Raw genomic sequence first — 16673 nt, 5'->3', positions numbered from 1 at the left:
ATCCAATTTACATCTCATCTCTTTCCCCACCTCCAGTGTCAGCCAGGCTTCTGGGTCAGAGGACTTGGGGTCTTGATGAGGATTGTGCTTGCAAATTTCCTACCCCTCATAGAAGTGATGGAGAGGCATGTCTCATTCTAGGACACCTTGTCCCCTGCATCTGCTGGATCTGGTGTTGGAAGGAAGTGGACTCAGAGAGACGGCAGGAGTGAGTGATGGGGTGTCCCCTTTGGTCTTGTTCTCAATGAATCTGGTCCTATGTTATTGGTGGCCCCTGTGTCTCCCTGGGGTGGTGTTTGCTTTTCTCCTACCAACACTGTCCCCCAGAACTTCCTGTGAGAGAGACAGCTAAGTCTCCATTTGGTGCTTCCCGTAGGTTCATGTCCAAGATGCAGGGTGGCCTCAGAGCGCCTGCTTTTCCTCTTCTCTCTGCTCCTTCCTAGGGAGCCATGGGAACCACCAAAGTTCTCCATTCTTTCCTTACACCCTGGGACTGAGACGGAGAAAGGGCTGCATCCATCTTTTCCCAGTCATGCCACAGCACTCCCTTGTCACTATGGAAACAGTGCAGACCACTCTGTCATCATCCTGCCTTCAGCATGCCTTAGGCAGGAAGTGGTCTTGTGCTCCTGTAAGAGAGAACTCTCCCGGTGTGAATCCATGCCTCCCAGAAACTCCTCCAGCAACCTGCTCACCAGTGGCAGCTCTGATTCCACAGCCTCCAGCCGTCGAGGGCAGCACTGTATATCCTGGATGTCGGTGCCCTAACAAATGATTCTTTCAAGGCTTTGGTTGCCTGGCTTCAGTGGATACTTACAGCATCCTCCTCCTCGGCAAGGAGAAGAAAAGGACTTGAGGGAGATAACAGGACTCTTACTATGAGCACTGCCTTCCTGCGCCTGCAGCTCCCTATGGCTCCCCTCCCACCCCTAGTCTTGCTGTACAGCCCGGAAAGGTGTGGAGCTGGTGTGAGAATCGTCAGTCCTGAGCAAAGTGTCTTGACTCAGTTGTTGGTGGTTCTCCTTTGAATGTGGGAATATTTCATGCCTAAACTTTGCCCTCACTTTGGCGTCTTGGGAGTGCTGAAGGCGCGAAGCTTACAAGAGTGGCCTGCACCATTTTTGTAGTGAGAGGGGTGTAGGGTGGCATGACTGGGGAAAAGATGCGTCACTGACTCCTGGGCAAAGATCAATTCCCACTGAATTGCTGTTACACCAGGAAAATGTGTTTTATCTTTCTTGGTTTTTCCCTTCCTCATACTTAGCCTTTGATATTCCAAGATGTTTTATATTTTTGCCAAGATCTTATGATTAATGAGACGGAGGAGTGAGATTTAATGTATAAGGTCTAAAGAGGGTGCTGCCAGGTGGCTGTGACTCATAGACCCCTTCCATTAGCTGGGCATCCCAGTGAGTTTTAGAGGAAGGGAATCTGCTTCCACTCACCTGCTTGGAGATTGGCTGGCTGAAGTTTTGAGATCATTATTTCAGTAATTGTATTAGCTGTTTGATGACTCCATTTCTAGGCTAAGTGTTCTCACAATGCGACACCCCTGATCATCATGAGCAGTCCCACATGGAAAGTTGTTAGAAATACAGATTCTCAGGCCCCACCCCAGAACTATTGAACCAGAAACTGGGGCTAGGTCGCAGGCATTTATATTAGCAAATGCTCCAAGCGATTCCACTGTGCACTCGTGTTTGAGAACTGCTGTTCCAAAGATGTTTCTCTTCCCCAATTCAAAATGATACTCTAAGAAGTGGGTGTCTACTTGGTATGGCCTAATACGAAAGATATGCCTTACCTTAAAAATTATTCCTTTGAAGTTCTCTTATGATTTTCCATCCATCACACACTTTAGCTTAAAAGCTTTCTGATGCACTTTAGCTGAGGCAAAGAGAGTCTCCTAAGGAGAAAACTCCAGAAGTTTATTAACTACTTCAAGCAAGGCAACTTCCACTTGAGTCCAATCATCCTTACTGTGATGCTTATTAACTATAGAATATTTCCTCGTGTAAGACGAGGATTAAGGATGGGACTCACCTTTCCTTGCATTATCTTCTCCATAGCAATTATCACCATCAAACATACCATATATTTTATTTGCTTATTTTATGTTCTGTATGTCCTCCTCCACATGAATGTGAGCTTTATGAAGGCAAGGGCTTTTGTATGTTTTAGTCACTGCTGATTCCCCAGCACCTTGAACAGTACTGGGAACATTGTAGACATTCACAATTATTTGTTGAGTGAATGCATGAAGGTTGGTTTTCAAGAATGTGTTATACAAGTTGTTGTAGATTTCTATGCTTATTGATTCATTGAAGAAAATTACAGTTTTTGTTCTGATTTCTACTTGTCAGGATGCTTAATACCACAGGCTTCATAAGGTCCTCAGAAGTCCCATCATTTTAGTGCAACATGAACAGAAGAATTTATTAGATTGATGTGGACGTTATTACCTAGGGGTATGCTACAGAGCATCATGGATGGGAACTGGACAGGGGAGAAGACACGGGAGGCAGGGAGAACAATAATGTGAAATGAACACAAAAGGATTTATGTTGGTAACTCCTGGGTATGACAGTCTACTGTTGGTTCAGGAGTGTCCTTTTGTAGCGATTATTTTGGGGCAGTAAATCTGTTTATCAGTAACTGTGTTAGGTCTAACACATCCCAGGATGCAGTATTTCCACTTTCCTGTTGGCACACCTGACAGCTCCTACTTCACAGATGTTCACTGTTCTCTGGCTCATTGATGATCCCATTTTGACGCAGAAGAGCTGGTTTCCACTCTTGAAGCACTGGGAGGGCAATAGGCAGACACACTTGGAGGTGGCAGCTGCAATGAGAGAGACAGTGTGATTCACCACAGTGCTTTAAGGTTTGATTTTACCTAACTTGTCCCCAGAGCAGTGAGCACTTTGGTGGCAATGAGTGAGAATGCTGGAACAAAGGCAATGACCCAACTGTGGCTGAATGGAGTGATCTGGGTATAAGAGAGGAGAGGGCACTGGTAAGTCCATAAGGTGCAAGAGCTGGGCTACCTCTGACCCCTCCCTCTCACTCACTGCCCACATCCAATCAATCCATTTACACAATGTCTTCAGTCTGTCCTTCATGTTCTTTTCTCATTGGCATCACCTGGGAACAGTTATATAAGGTATCATTTATTGAGCCTGCACCATGAAACCACACACTAGGCCAAGTGCTTTGTGTAATTTATTTCATTTAATTCTCACAATAAACATATGAACTATATGGCATTATACTAATTCTACAGATGAAGAAACTCAGCTCAGAGAGGCTAAGTGATATGCCTATGGTCCCACAATTAGTAAGTGGTAGAGGCATATTTTAAATCGTGAATGACTCGCAAGCCTGAACTCCTTTAACATAACTCTGTGTCACATTTTAAATTTCTTTCTAGAATATTCCTGGGTTATGACTAGGGATCTGGATTTTTAATAAGCAGTTAAATTGGGTGATACTTTTATAAGGCCTGGTTTCAAAACCACCCCAACACTTCATAATTCATATAAATCTTGTGTTCATGAAAGAGTTTTAAAATGATCATTTAGGGGTAAAGTTACCAAAGCCAAGCATATTAAACAAGTTTTAAGTAAATGGATATAGGCTCATTTATACATACACATGTTTTAGTCAAAGTTCAAGGTCCTCCACAGATGGTCTCAGCATCCCTGCACAACATTATCTTTTCTGCTTTCTCTGTCCCAGGTAGAGTGACTCCCTCTCTCTTTCCCAAACAAGACCCCGAAGGTGTTCCAGGTTGTGTCCTTTGCCCACACTAGCCCCTTCCTTTGCCGGACTGATGTGCTCTTTCCAGTTCCCCACATGTCTGATGTCTACAAGCCTCACCTCTTTCATGAAGCATTTTATAGGCACATACCCCGACGGATGTTTCCTTTAAATAAACTTTAATGGTGTAAATTTGTCAGCACTACCTCTGATGTTTTCATACTTTCTTGTTAGTTAGCTTTTCATATGTCTTTCTCCCAAGACAGTTATAAGTGCTTTGTTAGAGAGCAGTAACTGTGGTTCTTCCATCTGTTTATCCCATTCAGTTGTTAACAAGGTGCTCAATTAATTCTGCTTCATCAATTGATTTCAATTCTGAATTTGAGGGTGCAGGTATAAGTATTCAAAAAGAAATGTATTTGGTGGATCTGTGATAATTTATGTTGCCAAAATATCTGAGTCAGCCTGAGAATCAGGCTCTAGTCTCTTTGGGGCAGGTATCAGTTCTTTCCCACGTGTCTCAACTGATGGGAGAAAATAGGGAAAGGGAATGGGGAGATGATCATTAAGCGTATAAGCTTCCTGTCCTCAGTAGGAAATAGTTCATGAACAGGCGTGAATTTCCCTTTTTACACCTTTGCCAACCAGCTAGAGAAATTCTAGATGGGGAGAGTCTTGTTTGTTGTTGGAAACTATAGGGTTTGGTGAAGGACAGGAGACTGTTCTACCTCTAGAGAGGATGTCAGTTCCCCAGGCTTGTGGAAAGGCCATGGTCACCACTCTTGTAGTATGGTTATAGCTTAAATACTTTTAGCAAGATGATTTTCAGATTATTAGCATGAAAAGGCCCTTCCTGTCACCTCCACTAATTCTTGTTTCCATCCTTATGAAACCCTTCCTGGCCAGAAGGTATTTACCTCTCTTACCACTCTTGTCACATACTGTCTTATATTAAAGTTATTCATGTAATCATTTGAAAAGCTGTGAAAATTAACTCCCCAAACTGAACAATTCGAGGGTACAAAGCTCCTTTATCATCACACCTCTCACCTTACTATGTACAGTGACTTTGGCGTATTGGATACTAAATGGATGTTTACTGAATACATTTTCCCCTCCTGTTGGTTGATCCTGGATATTTTTGAAATTTAGATAAAACATTTCATAGCTATAAAAGTAGGCTCCTTGGGGAGGCTTCTGTGTTCTAAGTTTTGCAAAGTGAACTTCATGTCACTTTGGAGTTCCATTTTAAACTTTTTATCATTTCATTTTTGATAGAGAAGGAAAAGAGTAACAAAGTAGTACAAAATGTAATCAAGAACACAATTTAATCAAGGTGACATTCAATTCAATCCAAAATTAGTAATATCCCAATTTGCCATGAGTGGGTTGGGTATAAAATACATTTTTAGTTTCCTCTCTTTATAAATGCTGTGGTTTGTACACTGACTCTGTTCTGTAGTGCTACAGGAACAGAAATCTCTGTGACACTGACTTTTGCTCACCAACTAAGAAGGCTGGCACAGGCAGACCATATCTTTAGGGGGAAAAAGGCTTTCAGTTTTCTAACTGTGTGTAGGATCAAAGGATATTTTATTTATTTATACATTTATTTATTTTGCGGTACACGGGCCTCTCACTGTTGTGGCCTCTCCCGTTGCAGAGCACAGGCTCCGGACGTGCAGGCTCAGCGGCCATGGCTCACGGGCCTAGCTGCTCCACGGCATGTGGGATCTTCCCGGACTGGGGCACGAACCCGTGTCCCCTGCATCGGCAGGCGGACTCTCAACCAATGTGCCACCAGGGAAGCCCCAAAGGATATTTTAAATGACTTAAATCTCTCATTAAGAAATGTTCATGTTTTAGTATGATTACCCCAAGACATTCTGCTAACTTGACCAGTATTGGTAAGTATTCAAACTTTTTATGTTCTTTTTTTTTCTTCTGAAGGTAACAGTAGTTTTTTTTTTTTTAATTGCACACATGTCTATAAACCTAATAAATAGGTTTTATCTTTTTTTTTTTTTTTTTTTGCGGTATGTGGGCCTCTCACTGTTGGGGCCTCTCCCATTGCGGAGCACAGGCTCCGGACGCGCAGGCTCAGCGGCCATGGCTCACGGGCCTAGCTGCTTCACGGCATGTGGGATCTTCCCGGACCGGGGCACGAACCCGTGTCCCCTGCATCGGCTGGCGGACTCTCAACCACTGTGCCCCAGGGAAGCCCTATTTTTTTTTATATAGTAGGTTCTTATTAGTCATCAATTTTATACACATCAGTGTATACATGTCAATCCCAATCACCCAACTCATCACATCACACCCCCACCCCCCCGCGGCTTTCCACCCTTGGTGTCCATACATTTGTTCTCTACATCTGAGTCTCAATTTCTGCCCTGCAAACTGGTTCATCTGTACCATTTTTCTAGGTTCCACATATATGCGTTAATATACGATATTTGTTTTTCTCGTTCTGACTTACTTCACTCTGTATGACAATCTCTAGATCCATCCATGTCTCAACAAATGACCCAGTTTCTTTCCTTTTTATGGCTGTGTAATATTCCACTGTATATATGTACCACATCTTCTTTATCCATTCGTCTGTCGATGGGCATTTAGGTTGTTTCCATGACAGGGCTATTGTAAACAGTGCTGCAATGAACATTGGGGTGCATGTGTCTTTTTGAATTATGGTTTTCTCTGGGTATATGCCCAGTAGTGAGATTGCAGGGTCATATGGTAATTCTATTTTTAGTTTTTTAAGGAACCTCCATACTGTTCTCCATAGTGGATGTATCAATTTACATTCCCACCAACAGTGCAAGAGGGTTCCCTTTTCTCCACACCCTCTCCAGCATTTGTTGTTTGTAGATTTTCTGATGAAGCCCATTCTAACTGGTGTGAGGTGATACCTCTTTGTAGTTTTGATTTGCATTTCTCTAATAATTAGTGATGTTGAGCAGCTTTTCATGTGCTTCTTGACCATCTGTATGTCTTCTTTGGAGAACTGTCTATTTAGGTCTTCTGCCCATTTTTTGATTGGGTTGTTTGTTTTTTTTAATATTGAGCTGCATGAGCTGTTTATGTATTTTGGAGACTAATCCTTTGTCCATTGATTCGTTTGCAAATATTTTCTCCCATTCTGAGGATTGTCCTTGTGTCTTGTTTATGGTTTCTTTGCTGTGCAAAAGCTTTTAAGTGTCATTAGGTCCCATTTGTTTATTTTTGTTTCTATTTCCATCACTCTAGAAGGTGGATTAAAAAAGATCTTGCTTTGATTTATGTCAAAGAGTGTTCTTCATATGTTTTCCTTTAAGAGTTTTATAGTGTTCGGTCTTGCATTTAGGCCTCTAATCCATTGTGAGTTTATTTTTGTGTATGGTGTTAGGGAGTGTTCTAATTTCATTCTTTTACATGTAGCCATCCAGTTTTCCCAGCACCACTTATGGAAGAGACTGTCTTTTCTCCACTGTATATCCTTGCGTCCTTTGTCATAGATTAGTCGACCATAGGTGCATGGGTTTACCTCTGGGCTTTCTATCCTTTTCCATTGATCTATATTTCTGTTTTTGTGCCAGTACCATATTGTCTTGATTTCTGTAGCTTTGTAGTATAGTCTGAAGTCAGTAAGTCTGATTCCTCCAGCTCCGTTTTTCGTTCTCAAGATTGCTTTGGCTGTTTGGGGTCTTTTGTGTGTCCATACAAATTTTAGGATTTTTTGTTCTAGTTCCGTAAAAAGTGCCATTGGTAATTTGATAGGGATTGAACTGAATGTGTAGATTGCTTTGGGTAGTAGATTCATTTTCACAATATTGATTCTTCCAATCCAAGAACATGGTATATCTCTCCATCTGTTAGTATCATTGTTAACTTCTTTCATCAGTGTCTTATAGTTTTCTGCATACAGGTCTTTTGTCTCCTTAGCTAGGTTTATTCCTAGGTATTTTATTCTTTTTGTTGCAGTGGTAAATGGGAGTGTTTTCTTAATTTCTCTCTAAGATTTTTCATCATTAGTGTATAGGAATGCAAGAGATTTCTGTCCATTAATTTTGTATCCTGCTACTTTACCAAATTCATTGATTAGCTCTAGTAGTTTTCTGGTGGCATCTTTAGCATTCTCTATGTATCATGTCATCTGCAAACAGTGACAGTTTTACTTCTTCTTTTCCAATTTGTATTCCTTTTATTTCTTTTTCTTCTCTGACGAGGCTAGGACTTCCAAACGTATGTTGAATAATAGTGGTGAGAGTGGACATCCTTGTCTTATTCCTGATCTTGGAGGAAATGCTTTCAGTTTTTTACCATTGAGAATGATGTTTGCTGTGGGTTTGTCGTATATGGCCTTTATTATGTTGAGGTAGGTTCCCTCTATGCCCACTTTCTGGAGAGTTTTTATCATAAACCGGTGTTGAATTTTGTCAAAAGCTTTTCCTGCATCCTTTGAGATGATCATATGGTTTTTATTCTTCAGTTTGTTAATATGGTGTATCACATTGATTGATTTGCGTATATTGAAGAATCCTTGCATCCCTGCAATACATCCTACTTGATCATGGTGTATGATCCTTTTAATGTGTTGTTGTATTCTGTTTGCTAGTATTTTGTTGAGGATTTTTGCATCTATATTCATCAGTGACATTGGTCTGTAATTTTCTTTTTTTGTAGTATCTTTGTCTGGTTTTGGTATCAGGGTGATGGTGGCCTCATAGAATGAGTTTGGGAGTGTTCCTTCCTCCTCAATTTTTTGGAAGAGTTTGAGAAGGATGGGTGTTACCTCTTCTCTAAATGTTTGATAGAATTCACCTGTGAAGCCATCTGGTCCTGGACTTTTGTTTGTTGGAAGATTTTTAATCACAGTTTCAATTTCATTACTTGTGATTGGTCTGTTCATATTTTCTATTTCTTCCTGGTTAAGTCTTCGAAGGTTATTGCTTTCTAAGAATTTTTCCATTTCTTCCAGGTTGTCCATTTTATTGGCAAAGAGTTGCTTTTAGTAGTCTCTTAGGATGCTTTGTATTTCTGTGGTGTCTTTTGTAACTCTCCTTTGTCATTTCTAATTTTACTGATTTGAGTCCTCTCCCTCTTTATCTTGATGAGTCTGGCTAATGGTTTATCAATTTTGTTTATCTTCTCAAAGAACCAGCTTTTAGTTTTATTGATCTTTGCTATTGTTTTCTTTGTTTCTATTTCATTTATTTCTGCTCTGATGTTTATGATTTCTTTCCTTCTGCTAACTTTGGGTTTTGTTTGTTCTTCCTTCTCTTGTTCCTTTAGGTGTAAGGTTAGATTTTTTATTTGAGATTTTTCTTGTTTCTTGAGGTAGGCTTGTATAGCTATAAACTTCCCTCTTAGAACTGCTTTTGCTGCATCCCATAGGTTTTGGATCATCGTGTTTTCATTGTCATTTGCCTCTAGGTAGTTTTTGATTTCCTCTTTGATTTCTTCAGTGATCTCTTGTTTATTAGGTAACTTCTCCATGTGTTTGTCTTTTTTACATTTTTTCCCCTGAAATTAATTTCTAATCTCATAGCGTCGGGGTCAGAAAAGATGCCTGATATGATTTCAGTTTTCTTAAATTTACTGAGGCTTGATTTGTGACCCAAGATGTCATCTATCCTGGAGAACGTTCCGTGCGCACTTGAGAAGAAAGTGTAATCTGCTGTTTTTGGATGGAATGTCCTATAAATATCAATTAAATCTATCTGGTCTATTGTGTCATTTAAAGCTTCTGTTTCCTTTTTTATTTTCATTTAGGATGATCTGTCCACTGGTGAAAATGAGGTGTTAAAATCCCTCACTATTATGTGTTACTGTCGATTTCCTCTTTTACAGCTGTTAGCAGTTGCCTTATGTATTGAGATGCTCCTGTGTTGGTTGCATATATAATTGTTATATCTTCTTCTTGAATTGATCCCTTGATCATTATGTAGTGCTCTACCATGTCTCTTGTAACATTCTTTATTTTATAGTCTATTTTATCCGATAGGAGTAGCGCTACTCCAGCTTTTTTTTTGATATCCATTTGCATGGAATATCTTTTTCCATCCCCTCAGTTTCAGTCTGTATGTGTCCCTAGGTCTGAAGTGGGTCTGTTGTAGACAGCATATATATGGGTCTTCTTTTTGCATCCATTCCGCAAGCCTGTGTCTTTTGGTTGGAGCATTTAATCCATTCACGTTTAAGGTAATTATTGATATGTATGTACCTATGACCATTTTCTTAATTGTTTTGGGTTTGCTTTTGTAGGTCCTTTTCTTCTCTTTTGTTTCCCACTTAGAGAAGTTCCTTTAGCCTTTGTTGTAGAGCTGGTTTTGTGGTGCTGATTTCCCTTAGCTTTTGCTTGTCTGTAAAGCTTTTGATTTCTCCATCGAATCCTAATGGGATCCTTGCTGGGTAGAGTAATCTTGGTTGTAGGTTCTTCCTTTTCATCACTTTAAATATGTCATGCCACTCCCTTCTGGCTTGTAGAGTTTCTGCTGAGAAATCAGCTCTTAACCTTATGGGAGTTACCTTCTATGTTATTTGTCATTTTTCCCTTGCTGCTTTCAATAATTTTTCTTTGTCTTTAAGTTTTGCCAGTTTGATGAGTATGTGTCTCGGTGTGTTTCCCCTTGGGTTTATCCTGTATGGGACTCACTGCACTTCCTGGACTTGGGTGACTATTTCCTTTCCCATGTTAGGGAAGTTTTCAACTATAATCTCTTCAAATATTTTCTCGGGTCCTTTCTCTCTCTCTTCTCCTTCTGGGACCCTATGACGTGAATGTTGTTGCGTTTAATGTTGTCCCAGAGGTCTCTTAGGCTGTCTTCATTTCTTTTCATTCTTTTTTCTTTATTCTGTTCTACAGCAGTGAATTCCACCATTCTGTCTTTCAGGTCACTTATCTTCTTCTGCCTCAGTTATTCTGCTATTGATTCCTTCTAGTGTATTTTTCATTTCAGTTATGGTATTGTTCATCTCTGTTTGTTTGTTCTTTAATTCTTCTAGGGCTTTGTTAATCATTTCTTGCATCTTCTTGATCTTTGCCTCCATTGTTTTTTCGAGGTCCCGGATCATCTTCACTATCATTATTCTGAATTCTTTTTCTGGAAGGTTGCCTATCTCCACTTCATTTAGTTGTTTTTCTGGGGTTTTATTTTCTTCCTTCATCTGGTACATAGCCCTCTGCCTTTTCATCTTATCTTTCTGCGAATGTGGTTTTTGTTTCACAGGCTGCAGGATTGTAGTTCTTCTTGCTTCTGCTGTCTGCCCTCTGGTGGATGAGGCTATCTAAGAGGCTTGTGCAAATTTCCTGATGGGAGGGACTGGCGGTGGGTAGAGCTGGGTGTTTCTCTCTTTATGTTCTTTTTTAAAGACAAACTTAGACTCCTAGGAATTGTGGTATTTAGATATACGTCCTGCAAAGGGCTAATGGTAAAGGTAGATTTTGACTAAATCATAAGCCACCTATTGTTAGACAGGCTTGGAAAGAATTATTTGTGGGAAAAGGAAAAAAAAAAAAAGAAACTCTTTGCAGTAGAAGAGTTCCATGAAGTTCTTTCTCCATGATAATTAAGGAAAACAGATGCTAACACTAAACACATCCCCAAATACCTGTACTACCTATTGTGGTACAGACAGGAACCATTTATCCTCCCTGCTGTCCAAATCCCTTTTATTTTCTGTATGTATATTTGACAATAATGTTTGTACATTATAATTTTTAGAGAAAAAGTTATATTTTAAATACACTATTTAAATAAATACATAGTTGCATAGTATTTTCAACTCTTGTCTACTGCAAATTATTTTCTCTGAGAGAGGTGTCAGTTGGATAATGGTGTGGGTCAGGCAGCAAAAAAAATGAGTGGTAATGTTTACCTACATGATGATTTAATAATGATTAGAGTTGGACACTGTACATGTCTGGCCCTAGTTTGCAGTCTCTTACATGAAATTGCCTTGTTTCGATATGGTTGAAGGTCAGAACCCCCAGACACTGACCTGCTGAGTTGCCACCATCAGATGGCCTGCTGACTGTGCCACCCATGGTGACCCTCTGTCATGGATTCAATCCCACCACCCGTCAAGGGAGCTGGGTCTTGATAATCAGTTTTAAGTGGATCAGGAAGAACCTAGATGTGGGTTATAAGGTCTCTCCCCTTTTCAAGGACTGAGTTGAAGAATATTGGTTTGAAAAGTGAAAGAGAAGCTAAGGGTAATAATAAGGTTTTTGTCTTTGTTTTTGAAAAGTAACGTGGTTTCGGCAAAAGTTGGATGTTAGCAATTCCATAATTTTCCATTGCTTAATTTATGCCTTGATTTCAGATGAGTTTTTGAAGATGTGCCATAAGGGAAATCTAGCTGCTTATTTGAGTTCTGTTAAATCCTATTCTTCAACCCATATTTATGTATTATATGAAGCTTAATTGTACTATTTCAGGTTCCAATTTCATCTTAGACAGAGGTACTGCTGTGAAGTTTCTGTTTTTAAGCAATTCACAAATGAGATGCCTATAGGCAATACACTTACAGAAAATGGAAAGGTAATGCTACCTCTTAAGTATCAAATAGGCAGAGCTATAAAGGGGTAACAGTTCCAAGTTTTGGTGAGGGTATGGAAGGCAGTCTTTATGACACATGGTCAATATGAATTTAATATGATAAAAACGTTTCTAGAAAGCAAGTTGATACATTGTACCAAGAAAGACTTTATATTTTAAAATAATATTTATCTAGAAATTCCATTTTCTAAGGTATAGCCTAAAGAAATGGTCTTAGAGTATAGATCTATCTGTGATAGATTTGTCTATTACAACACTGCTTATAATAGCAAAATCTTGGGAAAAATCTGAAGGACTAACAGGAGATTGATTAAGTAAATCACAGAATGTCCATATAGGCTTTTGCAGACATTGAACATTATGTGGAAAGAGGCCAGTCACAGGTTTGTTCAAGATGGTGAAGTAGAAGGACGTGCTCTCACTCCCTCTTGTGAGAGCACTGGAATCACAACTAACTGCTGAACAATCTTCAACAGGAAGACACTGCAACTCACCAAAAAAGATACCCCACATCCAAAGACAAAAGGAGAAGCCACAGTGAGATGGTAGGAGGGGCGCAATCACAATAAAATCAAATCCCGTAACTGCAGGGTGGGTGACTCACAAACTGGAGAATACTTATACCACAGAAATCAACCCACTGGAGTGAAGGTTCTGAGCCCCACGTCAGTCTTCCTAACCTAGGAAAGGCGGAGAAATTCCTAGAGAATCAGACTTTGAAGGCTAGCAGGATTTGATTTCAGGACTTTGACAGGACTGGGGGAAACAGAGACTCCACTCTTGGAGGGCACACACAAAGTAGTGTGCACATCGGGACCCAGGGGAAGGAGCAGTGACTCCTTAGGAAACTGAAGCAGACCTACCTGCTAGTGTTGGAGGGTCTCCTGCAGAGGTGGGGGGTGGCTGTGTCTCACCATAAGGACAGGACACTGGCAGCAGAAATTCAGGGAAATACTCCTTGGTGTGACCCCTACCAGAGTCCGCCATTGGCACCAACAAAGAGCCCGGGTAGGCTCCAGTGTTGAGTTGCCTCAGGCCAAACAACCAACACAGAGGGACTCCAGCCCCATCCATCAGCAGACAAGCGAATTAAAGCTTTACTGAGCTCTGCCCACCAGACCAACAGCCAGCTCTACCCACCACCAGTCCCTCCCATCAGGAAACTTGCACAAGCCTCTTAGATGGCCTCATCCACCAGAGGGCAGACAGCAGAAGCAAGAAGAACTACAATCCTGCAGCTTGTGGAACAAAAATCACATTCACAGAAAGATAGACAAGATGAAAAGGCAGAGGGCTATGTACCAGATGAAGGAATAAGATAACACCCCAGAAAAACAACTAAATGAAGTGGAGATAGGCAACTTTCCAGAAAAAGAATTCAGAATAATGTTAGTGAAGATGATCCAGGACCTCCAAAAAAGAATGGAGGCAAAGAACGGGAAGATGCAAGAAATATTTAACAAAGACCTAGAAGAATTAAAGAACAAACAAACAGAGATGAAGAATACAATAACTGAAATGAAAACTACACTAGAAGGAATCAGAATAGCAGAATAACTGAGGCAGAAGAACGGTTAAGTGACCTGGAAGACAGAAAGGTGGAATTCACAGTTGTGGAGCAGAATAAAAAAAAAGAATGAAAAGAAATGAAGACAGCCTAAGAGGCCTCTGGGACAACATTAAACACAACAACATTCACATTATAGGGTCTCAGAAGGAGAAGAGAGAGAGAAAGGACCCGAGAAAATATTTGAAGAGATTATAGTTGAAAACTTCTCTAACACGGGAAAGGAAATAGCCACCCAAGTCCAGGAAGCGCAGTGAGTCCCATACAGGATAAACCCAAGGAGAAACATACTGAGACACATACTAATCAAACTGGCAAAACTTAAAGACAAAGAAAAATTATTGAAAGCAGCAAGGGAAAAATGACAAATAACATAGAAGGTAACTCCCATAAGGTTAAGAGCTGATTTCTCAGCAGAAACTCTACAAGCCAGAAGGGAGTGGCATGACATATTTAAAGTGATGAAAGGGAAGAACCTACAACCAAGATTACTCTACCCAGCAAGGATCCCATTAGGATTCGATGGAGAAATCAAAAGCTTTACAGACAAGCAAAAGCTAAGGGAAATCAGCACCACAAAACCAGCTCTACAACAAAGGCTAAAGGAACTTCTCTAAGTGGGAAACACAGAGAAGAAAAGGACCTACCAAAACACCCCCAGAACAATTTAAAAAATGGTAATAGCAACATATGTATTGATAATTACCTTAAACGTGAATGGATTAAATGCTCCAACCAAAAGACAGAGGCTCACTGAATGGATACAAACACAAGACCCATATATGTGCTGTCTACAACAGACCCACTTCAGACCTAGGGATACATACAGACTGAAACTGAGGGGATGGAAAAAGATATTCCATGCAAATGGATATCAAAAGAAAGCTGGAGTAGTGCTACTCCTATCAGATAAAATAGACTTTAAAATAAAGAATGTTACAAGAGACAAGGAAGGACACTACATAATGATCAAGGGATCAATTCAAGAAGAAGATACAACAATTATACATGCACCCAACACAGGAGAACCTCAGTACATATGGCAACTGCTAACAGCTGTAAAAGAGGAAATCGACAGTAACACAATAATAGTGAGGGACTTTAACACCTCACTTACACCAATGGACAGATCATCCAAACAGAAAATTAATAAGAAAGCAAGGGCTTTAAATGATACAGTAGACCAGGTAGATTTAATTGACATTTAGAAGAAATTCCATCCAAAAACAGCAGATTACACTTTCTTCTCAAGTGCACATGGAACATTCTCCAGAATATATCACATCTTTGGTCACAAATCAAGCCTCAGTAAATTTAAGAAAAATGAAATCATATCAGGCATCTTTTCTGACCACAACGCTATGAGATTAGAAATCAATTACAGAGAACAGAACGTAAAAAACACAAACACATGGAGTCTAAGCAATACGTTACTAAATAACCAAGAGTTCACTGAAGAAATCAAAAAATACCTAGAGCCAAATGACAATGAAAATACAACGATCCAAAACCTATGGGATTCAGCAAAAGCAGTTCTAAGAGGGAAGTTTATAGCTATACAAGCCTACCTCAAGAAACAAGAAAAATCTCAAATAAAAAATCTAACGTTACACCTAAAATACCTAGAGAAAGAAGAACAAACAAAACCAAAGTTAGCAGAAGGAAAGAAATCATAAAGACCAGAGCAGAAATAAATGAAATAGAAACAAAGAAAACAATAGCAAAGATCAATAAAACTAAAAGCTGGTTCTTTGAGAAGATAAACAAAATTGATAAACCATTAGCCAGAGTCATCAAGAATAAGAGGGAGAGGACTGAAATCGATAAATTTAGAAAATGAAAAAGAAGTCTTAACAGACACCGCAGAAATACAAAGCATCCTAAGAGACTACTATAAGCAACTCCATGCCAATAAAATGGACAACCTGGCAGAAATGGACAAATTCTTAGAAAGCTATACTTTCGAAGACTTAACCAGGAAGAAATAGAAAATATGAGCAGACCAATCACAAGCACTGAAATTGAAACTCTGATTAAAAATCTTCCAACAAACAAAAGTCCAGGACCAGATGGCTTCACAGGTGAATTCTATCAACCATTTAGAGACGAGCTAACACCATCCTTCTCAAACTCCTTCAAAAAGTTGCAGAGGAAGGAACACTCCAAACTCATTCTATGAGGCCACCATCACCCTGATACCAGAACCAGACAAGGATACTACAAAAAAAGAAAATTACAGACCAATATCACTGATGAATATAGATGCAAAAATCCTCAACAAAATACTAGCAAACAGACTACAACAACACATTAAAAGGATCATACACCATGATCAAGTGGGATTTATCCCAGGGGTGTAAGGATTCTTCAATATATGCAAATCAATCAATGTGATACACCATATTAACAAATTGAAGAATAAAAACCATATGATCATCTCAATAGATGCAGGAAAAGCTTTTGACAAAATTCAGCACCCATTTATGATAAAACTCTCCAGAAAGTGGGCATAGAGGGAACCTACCTCAACATATTAAAGGCTATATACAAAAAACCCACAACAAACGTTATTCTCAATGGTGAAAAACTGAAAGCATTTCATCTGAAATCAGGAACAAGACAAGGATGTCCACTGTTGCCACTATTATTCAACATAGTTTTGGAAGTCCTATCCACGGCAATCAGAGAATAAAAAGAAATATAATGAATCCAAATTGGAAAAAAGACATAAAACTGTCACTGTTTGCCGATGACATGATACTATACATAGAGAATCATAAAGATGCTACCAGAAAACTACTAGA

At 39.7% G+C, this 16673-nt stretch overlaps 1 protein-coding gene across 2 annotated transcripts in view; it reads right to left on the bottom strand.

Moving 5' to 3' along the window:
* Positions 1–2243: 2243 nt before the first annotated feature.
* The window catches only part of C6 (complement C6), a 91979-nt gene continuing 77549 nt past the window's right edge, over positions 2244–16673 (bottom strand). Inside the window, exon 18 of one of the 2 annotated variants that reach the window (XM_060009543.1) lies at positions 2244–2842. In XM_060009543.1, coding sequence (XP_059865526.1) covers positions 2667–2842 — 176 coding nt within the window. In that variant the 3' untranslated portion in view covers positions 2244–2666. The remainder of the gene's footprint in view (positions 2843–16673) is intronic. The other variant, XM_060009542.1, reaches the window with a different exon arrangement.

Source organism: Delphinus delphis, chromosome 3 (assembly GCF_949987515.2).
Source record: "Delphinus delphis chromosome 3, mDelDel1.2, whole genome shotgun sequence".
Taxonomy (NCBI): Eukaryota; Metazoa; Chordata; class Mammalia; order Artiodactyla; family Delphinidae; genus Delphinus; species Delphinus delphis.
This window is presented reverse-complemented; position numbering and strand designations above follow the sequence as displayed.